General features: G+C 41.2%; 1 protein-coding gene across 2 annotated transcripts in view; it reads right to left on the bottom strand.

Moving 5' to 3' along the window:
- Positions 1 to 19691, bottom strand: part of NPR3 (natriuretic peptide receptor 3) — a 67453-nt gene that overhangs the window by 45401 nt on the left and 2361 nt on the right. For both annotated transcript variants that reach the window (XM_074356814.1, XM_010955562.3), the window contains exons 2-3: positions 11177 to 11299; positions 799 to 965 (exon numbers count right to left, since the gene is read on the bottom strand). In XM_074356814.1, the coding sequence (XP_074212915.1) occupies positions 799 to 965; positions 11177 to 11299 (290 nt within the window). The remainder of the gene's footprint in view (positions 1 to 798; positions 966 to 11176; positions 11300 to 19691) is intronic.

Below are 19691 nucleotides of genomic sequence, written 5' to 3'. Positions count from 1 at the left end.
GGGAGTGAAGGGTTTGGAAAACAGCACATCCATCCAACTAGCCTGCTCATCCTGCTCTGAGAAAGAATCTGCAGGAGTTACCCAGAAGTTTGAAGGGCCACACAGAAAAGTGGGCCAGAGGCAGCAAAACAATGGCATCACGTGAGACGTGGTCAGTTGTCTCTGGTGCCACCTCTTAGGAGAGTTCCCCTGCTTAATCCCAAGCCTGGCCTAAGCTTCTGACTCCAGTCTGCTCTTGGAAAATGCACAAGTAACAACAACACCAAGGGTGTGGAGCCCTCAGGAATACTTCAGTAAGAAACAGCTTGCAGCGAAAGGGGACAACCACACTGCCATGAGAGAGAGAAGCAGACTGGTCACAACGCTAAGACAGACTGCCAAAAGAAACAGCCTTCTGAAACCCAGAATACCTTCTGCCACCAAGCTTTGGAAAAATTAAGCATGCAAAACTTTGGCAGTCTTCATCCGCTTTCCCCCTCAGCACGCTCCTAGCAGAATAGGTGATGGAGCTCTCCAGACATCTGCTCAGCATTACCACAAGTACCCACAAAAAGCAATTTCCCTTCCTGCAGCAGTTGAAAACGTGTAAGTGAAGGGTGCGCTGTCAGGGGGCATGGTGGAGAAGGGAAGCCGGGAAACCTGGCCAGAAAGAAAACCACACAGAGAGCAACAGTGACATTCAGACCTGAAGCTAGGAATCTTTGAAGGGCTCAGGATGGGACGCTTTATCACATCTGATTTAATTCAAAGACTGTTTTTCAGGATGCTGAAGGTCTAGGCTCGCAATCAAGCACTTACGTAATCCTCCTCACTGAGCCCTTGCTTCTCAACAGAACTTTTCACCTCCATGGAAAACTTCTCAAACTCAGGTTTCACTGTCCTCAGTAGAGTGATTGTTTGGAGGGATGAGTACGCTTGCTTAGCTTCAAAGTCGTATTTGTCTCCTCTCTTCCACGAGCCATCTCCTACGGGAGAAGTAAAAATATTTATAATTCCAAGCCAGTTATCATAAAAGGGCCATTCTCCCTTTTCCTCTGCGATGCGTCTCTCTGTTTCTTCTGGCGGCTGGGATGGGGGTATTGTCATAGTTTTGCTGTTGGGTATAAAGTGACAATGTCAAGATCCCCAAAGGAGGAGAAGGCCCTTTGGACATGTGTCCCTTTGAAATGTGAGACTGAGAGAAAAGCACTGTTGTGTTAGTTACCTTCTAATAGCCAAGTAACTGTAATTTTCAGCCCCCAAGAATTGCCACACTGAGGGGTAAGAAGTAGGTTTATTCCTTTTTATTCACACTTATTTTTTAATACCTACAATCAACTGTGAAGGTCAATCAAGATGGAACTGTGATATAATTAAACCCAACCTTATATAGATGTGGAAGTCAGGGATGGCTAGGTTCGACAAATTTATGCAAGTAATATATATAAAGTTGGTGCTATTAAGAGAAAAAGGTTTGAGATTATTGATATTTCTTGAAATACTTCTTGAATCACTTCAGACTGAAAATAACTTAGGTGAACTTGAGGATCTATATCTGTCTAGTGCTGGCAACACCTCATAAAGATTATTTACTGGACAAGATCATCACTGAATCAACAGTAATAAAATTAAAAATTGCTAACATTTACTGAGCATATACAACAATAATAAAAGCTTTATTTACAGAATACTTTATATGTGTAAACTCATGTAATCCTCAGAAGATCCTGCAATGTGGGTACAATTATCCTCTCTGTTTGACAGATGAGGAAACTGAGGATTGAGAAGCTGAGTATCCTGCTGCTTCTCCGCTCTCCCTTTCACAAAAGCAAAGGCCAATTACATGGATAAGAATCATTTCTCTCCTCTTTATTATTTCATTTTTGAGAAAACATGTGGCTTACAGGACCCCAAAAGGAAATATGGACCTCTACCTTTTGACCATAATGATAATAATTCAATGAATTATCATCATGAATCCTGGAGGTCTCTGCCACCCCAAGCCCCCAGTCCACAGTGGATGCCGGGTACCCAGCAGCTGAACGGTCAGGACGCCTCTGGAGTGTGCAGCCAAGCCTGCCTGGGACTCACTCCATCCTTACAGAAAAAGCTCAGTAAAGAGCTGGTGGCTTTGCACAAAGTGAATTTTGGAGAGTGTGTGGAGAAAAGGGAACCCTCCTACACTGGTGGTGGAAATGTGAATTGGTGCAGCTACCATGCAAAACAGTACAGAGATTCCTTAAAACCTAAAAACAGAGTTATCATATGATCCAGCATTCTCACTCCAGGGCACATATCCAGAGAAAACTATAATTCAAAAATATACATGCACCCCAGTGTTCATAGCAGCACAGTTTACAATAGCCAAGACATAGAAGCAACCTAGATGTTCAACGGCAGATGATTAGATAAAGAAAATATATATATATGAATACTACTCTGCCATAAAAAAGAATAAAATAATGCATTTGCAGCATCGTGGATGGACCTAGAGATTATCACACTGAGTAAAGTAAGTCAAACTGAGAAAGACAAATATATGATATCAGAGACTCACAGACAGAGAAAACAAACTTGTATTTACCAAAGGGGAAAGGGAGGGAGGGATAAATTAGGAGTTTGGGATTAGTAGAAATAAACTACTATATATAAAACAGATAAATAAGGTCCTAATGTATAGCACAGGGAACTATATTCAATATCTTTTAATTACCTAAAATGAAAAAGAATGTGTATATACATATATAGATGTATGTATGACTGAATCCTGAATCACTGTGTTGTATGCCAGAAACTAACCCAACATGATAAATCAACTAAACTTCAATTTAAAAAGAAAGAGCTGGTAGCTCTGAAACTTCTATCACAGCTTAAATCAGACAAACATGGATTAACTGAACTACGTGCAAGGTTCTGCGATAGCCACCACAGTGGGCATCATGAACATCTTGAAGAGTCTCCACCTCCTTCAAGAGAGGGATTTAGAGATGGACATGTAAACTGCTGAAGTTATTACAGGGTGACAGTTAGCTTAGTGTGAGGGGCCGGGGGTGGTACAAAGAAGCAGTACAGAGGAAGAGGCAACCAGCTCCAACAAGGGACGTTTCATGCCAGGAGGAGGCATCAGCCTGGCCCTAAATGTGTGAGTATGATTTTAATAAGAGGAGAGGAGGACGGAAACGCTTGCTTGGCAGAGCCTATGGCACGGGCAAAGGTGCAAATGTGTATGACATCCAGTGGGCAGCTGAGAACCTCAGTCTGGAGCACGAGAAAAGACAGAGACAAAGAATGTGTTTGTGGAAGCATCTGTTTAATCATAATCCCAATAATAGCAACCATTTATTAATTGCTTACTGTGTGCCAGGGAACTGTTATAAGATAAATAAGACAGAGCTGAGGACAGAATTCATTAAGGGCTAGATCCATTCTCAATGAGCACAAGATTAAATTTCAGGCCACCAAACAAAACTTGCTGAAGTCCTCCTCCTCCTCCCATGTGAAACCTCCCCAACGCTGCTGAGGCCACAGCTATGCCCGTGCTCAGAGAGCAGGTGAGCTTTGCATCACTGCCACCGACCAGGGCAAACCTCACTGGGTGCTCGGGGCAGACAATGTGGCCTTTGGGAAGGGGCCAAACCCACTTGCCAGGAAGACCCCCAAATTCTCAGAATGTCCAGAACATCTTCAACTCATGGTGGAACCCATTGTTTCCAGGCATGCCATCAATACTTATTAATTCAGTTTTAATTGACTTGAGGTATCAAGAATCAGCAGGAATGATGCTTCTTAAGCAAAAAGGTGAGACTTTCTCAGCTCTGGGTAAGAGTTCTTCCCAGAGGCACAAGAAAGGAAACACTTAACCCTGTATGTAATTAGAAAATACACATAGAACTGGAAATGGCAACTATCTAGTCACTAAAATGGAAGAAATACTTTTTCTAATACTGAAAGAAGTGAAATCCAGTACAATCAATCTGTCTATCACAATCTAAAAGGTAATGAATTTAGAGTTTGTTTTCTAGGAAAAAGAATGGACACAAGAGTGCTTAATTAATTAAAGCCAAGCTGGATAGGTATCTAGTCACAACCATAACCAATACAATGACTTCTTGCTTTTGTAGGCATTCCTTATTGTAACATGTCAATAACATCTCCCATCTGGGGCCATTGGAGGCTAGGAAAGCAGAGGCCAGCTTGGCCTGATGCCCCATCAGTGGGGACAAATTTAATTCAGCAGACAACTGGGTGCCTGTGGAGATTTACGAGCGGAACAGAAGAATGACAAGATCAGACTCATGCCTTGGGAAATAGCAATGGATTAGACTGGGGAGACACTGAGGGTTCACAGCCACAGTAATCCGGGCAAGAGGTTATAAGAGGTTATATGTGGGAAGTCACACCCCACCCAAAAAAGGTTAAACATGGTTCCCAGGGTGGTTAGAATCACAGGAAAGTTTGCTTTTCTTTTCTTTCTGTGTGTTTTTCTGAATTTAGCAAATTTTCAGAAGTGTATTTACTGTTTTATAATCATAAAAAGAGGGAGAGCCCTTGAGAATGAAAGAGGAATCTTAGGACTCTGTGAGTTAGGGAGTGAACGGCAGCCTGGAGGGAGATGCGTCACCGGTGATGCCAAAGAGGAAAGGAAAACGGTCGTCAGAGGAAAGGGCACAGCCAGTGGGAGGAGGAGGGGTGGGGAGGACATGGAAATGATAATGATTTCAGTTAGGGTCACGGTCACTCCAAGGTGACTACTAAAGAACGCCCAAGTGACAGCACCAGGCTGGGGCTGGAAATATTGGTCCGAAGCCAGAAAGAGGAGTGAGGGCTAGAGAGTGTCGGATGTCACATCCATATGTCTTCGAGATAGAACCCAGAGACGGATGGCACTGGATAAGAAAGAGCATGCAGAAAGAGAAGGGCAGAGGAGAACACACTCAGGGAGGCTGTTTTTGGTGGGCAGGAGGCATAAGAGGAGCCAGAGAAGAGCTAACAGAAAGCTGGAAGAATGCTGTGCCACCAAAGCTAAGAAAAACAGGGTTTCCAGGAAGAAATCCAGCACTGAACTCTTGTAGCGGCCACTAGCCCCGTGTGTGACTACTTCAATTTAAATGAATCAAAATTAAATGAAATTAAACTTTCAGCTCCTCAGTCGCACTTGCCAGATTTCATACGTGCAAGAGTCACATGTGGCTGGTGGCTCCCGTGCCGGGCAACACAGGGTAGAAGACTGCCAGCATCACAGCAGGTTCCAGCGGACAGCACCGTGTCAGAGGGTGGAGGGCGGTCTGCGGGAAGGCTGATGGCTCTGGTGATGTGGTCAGTGGTGACTGAGGCTGGCACTCTCAGGGGAGCGCTGGGTACTGATGTCATAGTCTTACAAGGGGCCTGAACAAGGAATTAAGACGAGGAGAAAGAAGTCAGCTAGTGAGAAGAAGTAGGGCAGAGAAGGTGATTCTACGAAGTTGTTTCAGGAATAAGGGAAAGCAAATTTGCTCTTTGTTTCATTTTGTTTTAAGCAACATGGGAGCCCCAAGCTGGCACGTAGAGTGAGAAGGGTACAGGATATTTGTGAAAGAGGAAATAACCTGCTCAGCCCCAAGCCTGTGCTCAGCAATCCTGTGCCCAGGGAGCTGGCATCGAGCAGGGGTACCCGCGTTGGGATAACAATGTCATCCTGCTGCTCTGGTACTTACCAGAGTCCCAGCACATAGTAAGCTGTTGGTAAGCGTGGAATGAATGATGACCTGAGACATCACAGAAGACATCCAAGAGGTGGATGCCTGAGTCCACCTGGGCTGGCTGCAGCACACCGTGGCTCCTGACCTCTTGTGGTTATTTAAGTGGGGAAAAAGCATTGGCCTCCTGGCCTCACCCCACCTTCTCCACATGTCCAGTGTTCCACGCTTGCCTTGAGCTGCCTGGTCCAGCTACTCCCATCAGCAGCACAAACTGAGTGATGTGATTGTGAACCATTGTGCCTCTTTCACTTCATTCTTTAATCCTCAAATGAGGAAGATTTGAGTATGATCCCTATCTAATAGGCGAGCCAACTGAAGTTCAAGGAGATTAATGTGCCCAAAGTCACTTAGTTAATAAACAGAAGCAGGATTTAAATGCAAGCCAGCCTCCAAACACTGGTGCCTTGCCTGCTCCTTGCTCATCTCATCAGCGTCTGGGGTGTTCCAAGATTTAAAACTGCAAATGCAGTGGGGGGACAAAAATGTTCAAAACAAAAGTAACAGAGGAAGAAAGATCAGAAGAGGAAGTGCCTAAATATGGTTTAATGACTGTTACTGTTGAAAGACTGTGTGAGAATGCTTTCTCTTCTCATTATCTCAAACTGACTATCACGTGCAAATAGCACTTTAATAGCAAAACATAAATCCAATCCCTCCCCAGTTTTTCTGTCACTTTTCTACGGTTAGCGAGTCAAATAATTTATGAGCATTACCAGCCCTTCCATCCTCACCTGAACTAGTGCCCTCTGAGTTCCCAGCAAGTCAGGAAAGCTCTATGGTAATCTTACAGTCCCAGACAGACTCATCCAAATAACTTTCCACCTAACTTACATCCAAAGAAGATCACGCCAGGCAATGGGAATGCCCGTGGTGCTATTCAAAACTCTACAGGGCGATACATATCATCTTCACTCTAGATTTTTTTTAACCTATCCTTTCAGTCTTAATTTCCATCACTTGAATTTGTATCATAATATATTCAGAACTCCTATAACAATACAATCAGGGCAGATCTGAGAATTTTTTTTGAGTGCTCACCTAGACAATCTATTAATCAGTAAATATGGACACAATGTCAACAAGTTTTTTTAAAAATCCAGGATCAGATAAGTATTATTTAAAATAGAGCCTTTTTCTAGAGCAGGTGTAAAGTTTGATGTGAGGAAGCACAGGGAGAGGAAGATGTTGAAGAATTTTTCATGAACATATGCCTGATCCTCCTTAGGGCGCAAAATCTCAGAGAAGTCCCTTTATGAGTGATGGATGCCAGAACCTTGCTCTAGGTCACTCTGCCTGCCACTAGATTCTGCTTCTGCTTCTACTCTAAGGAGGAAAGGTGCTTCCATACACTTTTAAAGTACTATACATAATGGTCAAAGAAAACTAAAACTAATAGTAAATATAACTAACATTTACTAAATACTCATTACATTCCAAGAAGTTTGCTGTGTGTCTCACATACGCCACCTCATTTACTACTCAGCCTGATGCCATGAGATATGTACTATTATTATCATTAGAAGAAACTAGGGCTTGCAGGGGAGGGCAGGATTATGTCAGCTTGCCAAGAGCTAGTATGTGGCTCAGCCTCTCAGGCAGACTGACACCAGAGCTCTGAGCCTAAGCAACCAGGCTGTAAAAGGGAAAAGAAAGAGGATCTAATCAGAAACACCAAGGATACTTTGGAGATTATATCAGAGCACACTGTATAACTCCCTGCAATTAAGTTTCCAAGAAGCAGAAAAACTGAATGAAAAAAAATAAGTTTTAAAAAGTTGTCCCCAAATCACCAACAGTAAGTCATACAGATATAGCTATGTAAACATACACAAATATATATATGACTCCTTATGCATTGATACTATGCATTGAGGACACAGCACCACTTTTGTAGTATTCCTGCCAAAAATGTATAAACTCCATCTTATCATGTGAAAACACCAGATAAATCCAAACTGAGAGACATTCTACAAAATAACAGACTCATCAAAAGTGTTATGTCATGGAGTAGGGGAAGGTATAGCTCATTGGTAGATCGCATGCTTAGCATGCATGAGGCCCTGGGTTTAATCCCCAGTACCTCTATTAAAATAAATAAGTAAATAAATAAACCTAATTACCTCCTCCCCAAAACAAAAACAAAAAAAAAAAAGACAAAACCAAAAAGAAAAAGTGTTATGTCATAAATGATAAGGAAAAACTGAGGAAATACCACATATTGGAGAAGATTAAGAAGACACAAAACCAAATGAACTGGGTCCTGGAAGAGAAAAAGGACCTTAGCTTCAAGGTGGTAAACTTCAAATAAAGACTGTAGTTTAGTTAGTGGTATTGTATCAATGTTAACTTTACTTTTTTTATAATTGTACTATGGTTATTTAAATTGTTAACATTAGAGGAATCTGGGTAAAAGGTATATGTGACCTCTCTATATTATTCTTACAAGTTCTCTGTAAGTCTAAAATTATTTCAAAACAAAATTTAAGTTTTCCAAAAATTACCTCTAAAAAGAAATTAGGTCTAGACACAGAGTTGAGTTATTTCCATCTTTTAAGGAATATTCTTATGGTTTCTAGAGCATAAAAACAATGGACATTGACCTAATTAATCTTATAAAGCTAATATAAACCTGATTTTAAAATCTGCCAATAACCACCTAAAGGCAAGAAAACTGTCCAATCTCACTCATGAACATAGACTCAAAAATCCTAAATAAAATGCTAAAAACTTAATCAGTATCAGCAACATGTGCAAAAAATCATCATGACAAAGTATGCTTAATCCCAAGAATACTATAATGGCTCAATATTAGAAAATTTATTAAAAGTACCAATAAAATATATTTGATAACATTCATCACTCACTTCCAACTTTTAAAGTCACCTTAATAAACTAAAGAATATTCTAATATCTATTTCTGATAAGATATTAGAAATTAAAGTATCACCATTGCTATATAATATTATTCTGGAAGCTATTGCTAATGTAATAAGAGAACAAAAATAAATATAATGTTCAACTATCAAAATGGAAAGAAAATTACAGTTATTATTTGATGATGGTATAAAAACTATTGGAACAGAGGATTTAATATGTGGAATTCTTGTTTCTATATGACAACTAGATTCACAAAATGTAACAGGAAAAGATCATGATCATAATAATAACCAGAAAGCATAAAATATCTAAGAATGAACTCAACAAAAATAGTGCAAAATTCAAATGAAGAAAACTGCAAAACTGCTTATGGACATAAAAAAAAATTCAAATAAAATAATTTAAAAGTTAGATGAGGGGTTGGGGATTTGCAGACACACATTACTATGTATAAAATAGATAAACAACAAAGACCTACTGTATAGCACAGGGACCTATGTTCAATTTCTTATAATAACATATAACAGAAGAGAATCTGAAAAGAAAAAACATATATGTATGTGTATGTATAACTGAATCACTTTTCTGTGCACTTAAAACTAACATTGTAAATTAACTACATTTTAATTAAAATAAATTTTTTAAATTAGATGATGCAGGGTTTACAGGGATGTAGGAAAACAGACTACCTCAAAGAATGAAAAAAAGACAATGTTATACACTGTTGCAAAAGTAAACTGGTAAACTGCTTTAGAGGACAACCTGGCAATATCTATCAAAAGTTAAATGCATATAACTGTTGACCCAGGAATTCTACTTCTAGAAACTTGTCTTACAGATTATGTATAGATACATGTATGAATGTGTGTACATGCATGCATACACGAGGCAACTCAATATATTATTACTCTTATAGCAAAACCTGGAAACAACATAAATATTGAAAAATAACAGATTGAGCAAAGATTGAATATCAGTATTATAAAATACTACATAGCCATACTATAAATAGAGTGATTATTTTACTGAAAAAATATTTTTGTAAATATATATTTTTTATAATATTATCAATGTACTTTTATCTGTATGGCACAATTAGAGTAACTTATTTTCATCCCTGTATTTTTCTATGTCTCTCAAATTTTCTTTAATATTCATGTATTGTAATGAGCAGGGAAAAGTGATACAAGCTTTATCTGTGGATTAAAGGAATTCCAGTACCTAACATTCGTATTGTACTTGCCCATTTATAATGTGCATTCACATACATTGCCTCCAAATTCTATGCTTGCAGTAGCCAACTTGCAAAACTCAGAATAAATGTTTTTCATTTTCCCTCAGTCTCTACCAGTATCTCAAAGAACTCAATACTATAACCAATAATGTAATTACCTTCTGATCTTGGATCAAGAAGTGAAACTGCCACTCTGCTTATATAAAGAGAAGGGGAAAGCAAGGAGGGGGGAAATTGGGTGTTTCCTTCCAGCCTTAAATATCTAACTTTATCCACTATAGGAAGCACAGGCTACTTTTGCTTCAATAACTTTTCTTTATCCCCATGAGAAGTGTTTTATTATGATTATGCACAATGGTCTATTGCTTAAGTAAGTCAGGATATCAGAGCAGGAAACTGAGGTATATGCTTTAAGGTTTGGATCCCATCTAACGATCTCTCGACAGCAATAATTGGGAAGTGGAGCTCAGCATAAACATGCCGTTTGTGATACACCACACTTATAGTTCCCCTGAAACACAATGTGCAGTATCTGAGAAAATGTTCCATAGCCCTACAGTATTTGCTTCAAAGAGAGCCTTAACCACATTTAGGGGGAAATGTTTTGTACCTGTGATCTTGGTGAATTCCTTAAACACCCTCTCAACATAGGAACCCTGGGAACTTCCCCAGATCCATTTTAAGGAATTAAATGCTTTCAATCATATCTGTTAGTGGCTCTTAAGAGACAGTAATCTGGAAGGAGGAGGGGCTGGGAACAGCGACTTTCAAAACAATTTCACCTCAATTTACAGTAATGGTTATTTTATTTATTTCACGTTGTGGCCCATTACAAACATATATGTAATATGCATAAATACATACACATAAATGTATAGTCATATTGCTAAAATAAGTTTTATGAAACTACACATATGCTGTGTGTGGTACACTTTGACATGTTCTACTCTATTATAGTGACATGTTTGAGTATATTCCAGTCTACTAAAAATTCTGCCCAAATCTCACTAAAATTATCCCAACAGTCCGTCATCGTGGCAACCTGCAGTTGGAAACGCACTGAAGAGGGGTCTTTAGGGCCTGGATTTATGATCATTTGGAGAGCTAGAGTGAGCTATGCTCTCCCAGACAAGTCCCTTGGCATCGCAGGAAGTGGTCTCTTTTTGCTCTGAGTTCTCAAGGAAGAAAACTTGAGAATTTATGAGAAGTGGGAGTGTTCAGAATCACAAATGTCTGAAATCCTATCTATGGACATCAGATCTATTGCGATGACTCAAGTTATTGGCCCCATCTCACAATCCATTTTGGAGACCCCGGCAGCGCGAGTGGACGCGGGAGGCAGAGTTACCGTAGGAAGAGCTGTTGAAGAGCTCGATGTTGAAGAAGGCGTAGTCCCCGCTGGTCATCCCGTGCCTGTGCGCTGCCAGCATGATGCCGCGGATGGTGTCGCTGCTGGCACACATGATCACCACTGCGGGGGGAGGAAGGAAACACACGTGAACCGCCCCTTCTCGGTGGACAGCGCCGCGCTCAAGGCGTCTGACAAGGCATAGGGCACTCACAAAGTCCTAACGCATCTCCTCACGAATTGCTTATGAATTACAAAAGGAAGTCATTACATTACAAAGGGAAGTCACTAGGACTTTATAGTGGAGAAAGCTAGTGGTCGCCACTGTGACCAAGGCGTTGAAACCAACATCACCCACCGTAGAACAGACTCACCAGCCTCCCGGTGTACACAACCGGGGCCCCAAACGACAAAACGGACAACCTGAATCTAATCAGAAGGAAGCAGCCGCAAACCCAGCTCGAGGGAGCGTGTATTGAAGAATTGGCTTGTGCTCTTTGAAGTGGGCACTTGCATGCAAAACAAAGGTGGCCCAGGGAAATGTTCTAGATTAAAAGAGACTTAGAGAAACGGAAAGCCTAGTGCAGTGTGTGATCCTGGACTGGATCCTGGACCTTAAAAAAAAACAGTAATAAAAGTTTTTCTATAAAAGGTATTATTGAGATCACTGGAGAAATTTGAATCAGGTCTGTAAATTAGATAGTAGTAATGCATTTGTGTTAAAAATTCTTGCTTTTCGTAATTCTACTGTGATTATATGAACGTCCTTGTTCTTAGGAAACACACACTTCAGTTTTGAGGGGTAAAAGAGCACGATGGCTGTACTTGCTCTCAAATAGTTCATAGAAAGATAGTAATATTTGTGCGTTTCTACATACATGTGTATATATTTGGAAGGGAGGAAGGGGAGGGAACAGGAGGGGAGAGGGGAAGGGAAAGATTTGAAATGACAGAGTGTATGTGGCAGAATGTTAACAACTGGTGAAAATCTGGGTGAAGGTTATACTGAGATGCTTTATACTTTCTTACATCTTTTCCAAAAGCATAAAATTATTTCAAAATGAATTTTTAAAAATACATCAAATAAATCACCAGATTTGCTCAATATAAGACAGTAAGACATGTTATCTGCTTTCTATACTTAATAGCATGGTAAACACATTTTCCTGAAAAAGCAAACTAAATGGCTTTAGGGAGAACATTCATTTGGCAAATCATAGGATGCAGTGAGTAGTATAGGCATTCTGCTGTTTGAATGCAGAAACCTTTCTCTTAAGCTGTCTCAACATATACCAGACATAGTTACCAAGATTTCAGATCCCTCCCCACATGCTCTCAGTTTGTATCCACACAGTCCGAGTTGAGAAGCTTTAAGCAGCTCCAGAATATTGTTGCCTGCCCCATAAGAGCTACAACAGACTAGGGTGAAGTGGGGACCTGGCCATTATCCAGTGATTTTTGACCATTGTTGATGGCCCTTGGCCCCCATGACAGGGTCCGTGGTGTTTGCACACGTGGAGGAGAGGAGAGGCTTGGAGAGACCTGGGTACCATGACCTCGTTATCACCACGTGTGCCAGCCCTGCAAGATGAGTATGTTCTTTGTAAAAGCATGAGTACTGAAAGATGGAGAACAAACTTTAAGCTGTGCCAAAGCTGCCTTGGCATCCTGCATGGAGGGTCAGGTGCTTGTTGACATTTCATTTACTGCACAGGTTAGTTCAGAGTGTTGGATCGTGACTCTGACATTTCTTGCAACAAAAGGGCTAGGGGTCCAGGCTCAAAGCTCTGGAGAACAAATTTTTAAAACAATACAAAACTCCTACAGATTTATAACTGCCGGAGTAGGTGTTGTTTGTGCCTGGCAATATAGTTATATATTTGGGATAAATAGTCAAATTCCAAGATGTCTCAGGAAGGAAGCTTTTGAAGAAACTCCTCATTATTCCTTATGACCTAGACGCTTGTTTTAGTGCTGATTTGATTATAGTCCCTTAAATGACAAAAGAGCCAAAGTGTCCCACAAAACAGCCAGTAAGGGGCTGAGGCTGGACAAGTTTGAAGAGTGTGGATTCCCAGGGTGGGCATCTCCAGGAGGCTCCAGGAAGCTCCGGCTGATGGTCACCGGCAGTCTGCATCATGTTTTGATCAGCAGCTCATAGTCCAGAGTCTGGCTCTAAGCCCCCAGACAGAGAACATGATTTTGTCAGCACACAAGGAGTAGAGTCATTGCTTGGGGGCAGAATCCCAACAAGCTAACTCAGATACTTTTAGTAATCTGAAATGATGATTAATTTCAATGAGGACCAAAATGATCACAAACACGTTTGTGTTGACCCATACCTGGGTGTGCTAACTGAGGAGGCAAGTTATAAGCAGTAGCATGTTAGTGAGGACAAAATCAGAATCAGTGAGGTCAGCTGGAGGATTCAGGCATCCAAAGGCATCAGGCCTCGATAACCGTAAGCACCCGTCTCTAAGAGCTACACCTGGCCCAGGCCTGAACAGGCTGTGTCCTCAGACTGGAGCACAAGCTTCCCCAAGTCTTGGATGGCCTGTGCCCAATGCTGGCCTCTCTGTCACTTCTTTTCTATTTTTACAGTCCTGGCCCATCTCCTCTCTTTCCCCATCACCACCAAGACCAACCCCTTCTGATGGACACATTCTTTCTTGAAATGAAATTTCTTTATTGAAATTCTGCTTGAACTCAGCAAGAGTGACCCAGAGCAGCATTGCACCTATCTGAGCAGACTTGAATTATTTTAGATCTCAACCATTTCATTTTGACAATGTAGTTCAACTCTCAGAAGGAAATCCTAGGGGGTAGGGTATAGCTCAAGTGGTAGAGTGCATGCCTAGCATCCACAAAGTCCTAGGTTCAATCCTCAGTACCTCCATCAAAAATAAAAATATAAAACCCAATTGCCTCCCCCCACAAATTTTTTTTTAAAAAATTTTTTAAACAATCAAAAGGAGATCCTAACTTCCAACTCCATGGGCAAGATAAAACCCAATTGCCTCCCCCCACAAAATAATAAACAAACAAACAATCAAAAGGAAATCCTAACTTCCAACTCCATGGGCGAGATATGGTTTTTCTTACATAAAACAAACCCATAATGCACATGATAGTCCAGTTTAAGTTGGAGCAAGCACTTAAAAACTTCAATAAAAATAAATAAATTAAAAAAAAAAAAAAAAAAAAAAGACACCGGCTGAGCATTTGGAATGCAGAGTCCTTCTAGATCTGCAGGATGTCCCCTAATCTCTTATGGCTTTTTCATTCATGCCTAATTCAACAGCAAGTATTTTTAGCAGCTGGCCTTTATACAATCTATTAGTAGGTTTAAAATAGTTTTTACTAAAATAGCTTTCTCTTCTTACTCACATTTCATCGGTTTACATAATAACTAATTAAATGACACACTTATGATAATAAGTACAACTGGCATCAGCAGATTCCGGGAGCAGTGTGGGAAGCGTGCTGGCAGGCTCAGGAGCAGTGCGCTAGCTGCCAGATCCGCCAACAGCCAGTCAAGTTCATAGAGAAAAGGAGACATCAGCTAGTCCTGCGAGCTGCTTGAGTGGAGGTCAATTAAGAGAATTTCTGCTGTATTCAAGTATATTTAAATATAGGAATACCAACTTTTTTGGTCAAATTGTTAAACTTCTAAAAGAGGAAATGATGGTGTGATTCCAAGTTTCTGGATAGACTTTTCATCATTCTGCTCTATTTTTAACTCCTTGCCAGAGAACTTGTGATGTTCCATGTCATCTTCCACTATCTCATTCCCACAATGTCTTCTGTAAGCGGCTTCTAACTATTGCAACATGTTCCTGCAATCACTCTAAGAATGACAGAGAGAAGTGCAAAGGGGTAGCTAGAGAAATCAATTTGGAGACCCTAAAACAGTCCAGGGAGCATGCCTGAGTCAGGGGCTATCCTTTCCCCAGTTTCAGGTTTCCATCTGACACCAGCTGTAGTAGGAGGACACCCCTCATCTCCCCACGTGCCTTCACTGATCCCTCTCCCCCAACCCCTGAAGGAAAAGGAGGGGCTTGTCTGATGGTGAGTCTAGAAGAGAAAACTGGGCATACCGGACTCGCCCCCTTTCTTCTTTCCTCTTTGGGGTGTATCTGCTGGCAGAGAGCATACATAGGGGCAACTTTTGCCATGTGGTAAAGGGCCTGTCCTGGAGGTGGGTCTACAGTGGATGGCCCCAACTAATTCTGGGGGAAGTAACAGCAAGCAGGGCCTTTTGGCAACAGATCTAAATCCACATTCTCCAGTAGGTTTTTATCAATAATAAAAATGATATTTTCATATTCTCTGTCTGACTCCTATGTCCATCTTCCATTTAATTCCAAACTCAGAAGGGAAAGAGATATTTCTTCATGGAAGTAAAGCAAGAGATGGCATGTGCTGCACATTGAAAATATGACAGCAGAAATATAAAACTAAAATTCAGTAGTAACTTTAGGAGTAGCTAAATAAGAGGAACTTTTTTTAAAAAGACAGGTGATAAATAGGAGAAAAGGTATGTGAAAAGCAGAGCCTCAAACCAGGAAGTCTAACATTAAAAAAAAAAAAAAATTCTAGAAGGAACAGAGAAAATTAGGGGATATTTAAGAAAATTTCCCAGAATAAAAAGACATGAGTTTCTGAACTGAAGAGGCTTATCCTTCAGTACCTTAAGCGTATAAGTCAAAATACTGGCACAAAAGTACATCATAATGAAATGCTAAAGCATTGGGAGCAAGAGGGGATTCTAAAGACTTCCAGAGGAGGGAAAAATAGGAGATAATAGTAGGTCAAGAATCCAAATCAATTCAGGCTTCCTAAGAGCAACATTGGAATGTAAATGACAATTCTTCAAATTCTGAGGAAAAATTATTTTCACCCTAGAATTCTATAATTATGTATAAGAGTAGGATGAAGAAATTTTCAATCATGAAAGGTCTCGATCTCTAGCTCTCATCCATCCTTTCTCAGAAAGCTCCTGGAGAATGTGCTCCACCAAAACAAGAGCAAGAGCATAAATCAAGAAAGAGGAGCACATAGGGATCTAGCCAGAGCGAGAGAGATGATGAAGTTGCAGGAGGATGTTGAAGAATCCAGAGTGTTAACTATGTAGCATGCTTAGAAAATAACCAAACTGGAGCAACTCAGGAGGCTTAAAATAGAGAACTGATAAATGACTTAGTTATAAATTCATAGGCAACTAAGCAAAGACAAAAACAGACTATTTTTTTTAACCCCAAGGAAAACAAGTAGGGCAATAAAGAAATATCATTGTAGTAGCCTATATGACTCAGCTACAAATTGCATTTAGATAATGATAATAATACAGACACTGAATACCCAGCTAACCAAAAAATTTGACACAATGATATTGGAAGGGTGACTGAAATGAAAGGTTAAATGTGTAGTTAACTATCAGTAGAAGACAACTAACTCACTATCTTCCTCAGGGACGTCAAGAAGTAAGACCAAAAGCCAAAAAAATCAAAAGTAACATTATTTATATGTATGAAGTCAAGTATCTACAGAAACAGCTACAAGAGTTGAAAATACCTGCTTCTGGGAAGTGGGAAATGGGGAGCAGGAGATAGGAAACAGATGTGTGCATAGCTCAGTGGTAGAGTGCTTGCCTAGCATGCATGTGGTTCTGGCCTCACTCCCCAGTACCGCCATCAATAAATGAAAAATAAATAAATAAACAAACAAACAAACCTAACTATCCCCCTAAAAAGATGTGTGATGTTCTGACTTTTTAAACTATGTAGCTGCATAACTTCCACAAAAATAAAGTCTATTTTTAAAAAGGGGGGGGGGGGGATTTTTCTCTGGCTGTTTCTACTTTACATAGCAATGGGTTTCATTTGCAAAATAGAGCTTGCACTTTTATTTTTGTTGTTCACAATGCTCCAGCTATTCCAAAGGCTTTCAGAATTTCTCCACTGCAGCCTGCAATGCTTCAGTTTTCCCCTGCTGTGTATTAGTTACTTTACACTTATCATGGGTTCTTTGTTTAAAAACTCTGCTGATCAACCACTGGCTCATTTACCCTAACTTAATTCTAAAAATAAGTTACTCTCATACTGATTAAATACTGTTATCTCTACCATTGTTATGCAGGCCCTGATTAATGACATATTAATAACTAAACAGATAAAACTGCAGTTTTTCATACAAAAAATGTGTGTACAATACTTCTAGTTCTGCATCTCATGAGATATATAGACAAAACAACTGCGGACTTTTATTGCTTGAAAAAATATTTATTTTTAAACTTGCAGTTTTGAAAATAAATTTATCATTGAGCATAGGATATTGAGGGCAGTAGATGAATTTTTAAAAATAATATATGCTCAGGTATGTGTATTACAGTGATATTATATGTTGGCTAAAGACATGAGAGAAAAAATATTTAAGTATTGACTTGGATAGTAAATCTCTAAAAAAAAATGAGTAAAATTCCTCAGTTTTTCATTTGATAGTACATACATAACCAAAAGAAATTTTAGTCATATTATTACTAGCGATGATGGCATCATCAGTTTTTACTCTTTAAGAGATTCAAACACTTGTGATCTGATTTTAAAGATGAACTTGAGTCCAAAAACAGTGCTAAAAATGTTATCTCCAAAAGTGGGGGGGAAACTCTCTAGTTCATATGATGCTTAATATGAAATTTTCAAAGGCAAAAAATAGGGTCAGTTCCATTTTACACTTGAGTGAGCAGAAATCATAATCACCAAACAGCAGTCTGAAGAGGCCTGGCTCCCATGCGACCTCAGTTTCAGAGAGGAGGAAATTCAGCCTCAGAGAAGGTGATTGAGTGACCTGGGCGGCCCCACAGCCGCTGAGCGCAGGCGCCAGATTCCGAGCCTCCGCTCTCCTCCCGGGGTTCTCTCCCCATGGCATGGTTTCACCTTCGGGTAAAGGTGATTATTATCATATATATATATATATATATATATATATATATATACAGTTGTTATAATTATAACAACTATAACAAAACCTCAGTTTACTGAATACTCAGTCAGTGTCCAGCACTGTTTCAGGGCATTCCTATACGTTAGCTCTGTTGATCTTCTCAGCATCTCCAAGATGGGGGTACCCCGACTATCCCCACTTTACTTGAGAAGCCTGAGTTACAGAGGTTCATAAGGAACCCAAGCTCCCTAGCCAAAGAATGTCTGAGCCAGGACAAGAGCTCTGAAAATTCAAACCCCAATGAACCCCTACACTGAGCCCCTGTTTAACCCATGAGCCGCTTATGCTGAAACAACAGTGGTTAGCAAAACTAAAAGATCCCCAGTGAGCTTTGTCATAAAGCAACTGCTTCTCCAGAGAGTCAGATATTTCAGGGGAGGGAAGAGGGCTCAGGGGAGAAACTATTTTGTTCTATATTTCTGAGCATCTGCCAAGTAGCTGTTGGAAATACACTTCAGAGTGAGAATGGTAGCCTTGTCACCTGTAAAACATACAGGTCAGCCGAGCAAACTTTCACCACTAAATTCAAACTTGGAAGAAGAAGAAAAAAAAAAAAAAAAACAGCAAGGAGGCTTGGGAGCAACTACCAGGCTTTGGAATTAAAAAAAAAAAAAAGCAGCAGCCGCAGACTGTAACCCAAGCTCTCTGAAGATCCCGGGCCCACAAGGGCCCTGACGGCCTACCCTTTGGCCTCAGCCACACCTTTGTGAGGCTGAGAGGGCCCCCATGGCCGGGATCTGGGCTGACCTCGGGCATGAATCCCCGGCCACGTGCGCAGGGGTCATGCGGAAATGCGCAGAAGGCATTTAGACTTTCAAGGCAATGGCAGCACAGACGCGTTGGCAGACTGTGGATCTCGCCGGTAGGGGGACACACCCCCATTCCCAAGTCTCCAACTCCTAGCTCTGGGCTCTCGAGAGCCAGAGCCGAGAGCTGAAGAATCAAGCCCGGGGACTAGAGCTGCCCGAACTCTGCAGGGGTCTGGGAGTGGGAGAGGAGTAGATGTGGGTTTCTCGGCCGGGAGTAGCGAATCCGCAGCCGTTGGGTACAAGTGCCCTTTTTCATAATCAGCAAGGCCGGCGCCCCGCCTGCTTGGCTGGCAGGAATTCCGCGCAGACAGCCTGGAGTTCGAACGCTCAAAACTTGGCCGTGCATCCCCACTGTCAATACCTCCCGCCTCTTCTCTCTAAAGAGTGCGTTCACTCCGAGTCCGAGGCGACCAAACTGAGGAGGGTGGCCGCAGCGCCATCCTACATGGCGCCTTTGCCCACTCTCACCTGTTCCTGAGGCCCCCAGCCTCGGGTTGAGCTATCTCCCACGGCCAGCGCCCAGGTGCCCAGTCGCAACAGGCCCTGGGCTAGCCCCAAGCCTGCCTCGGCCCGTCCCCCTGCGTGGGGTCTTGGGGAGCTTTGCAGAAATTGCACCACTAGCAATCCAGGCGCATGCGCGCCAAGCCAGAGCACAGGCGGGGTTCCCTGAGCGTCACCCACCCCAAACCTGACATTGGTAAGGA

This window comes from Camelus bactrianus, chromosome 3, assembly GCF_048773025.1.
Source record: "Camelus bactrianus isolate YW-2024 breed Bactrian camel chromosome 3, ASM4877302v1, whole genome shotgun sequence".
Classification (NCBI taxonomy): domain Eukaryota; kingdom Metazoa; phylum Chordata; class Mammalia; order Artiodactyla; family Camelidae; genus Camelus; species Camelus bactrianus.
Note: the sequence above shows the minus strand (reverse complement) of the source record. Positions and strands in the feature narration are given on the sequence as shown.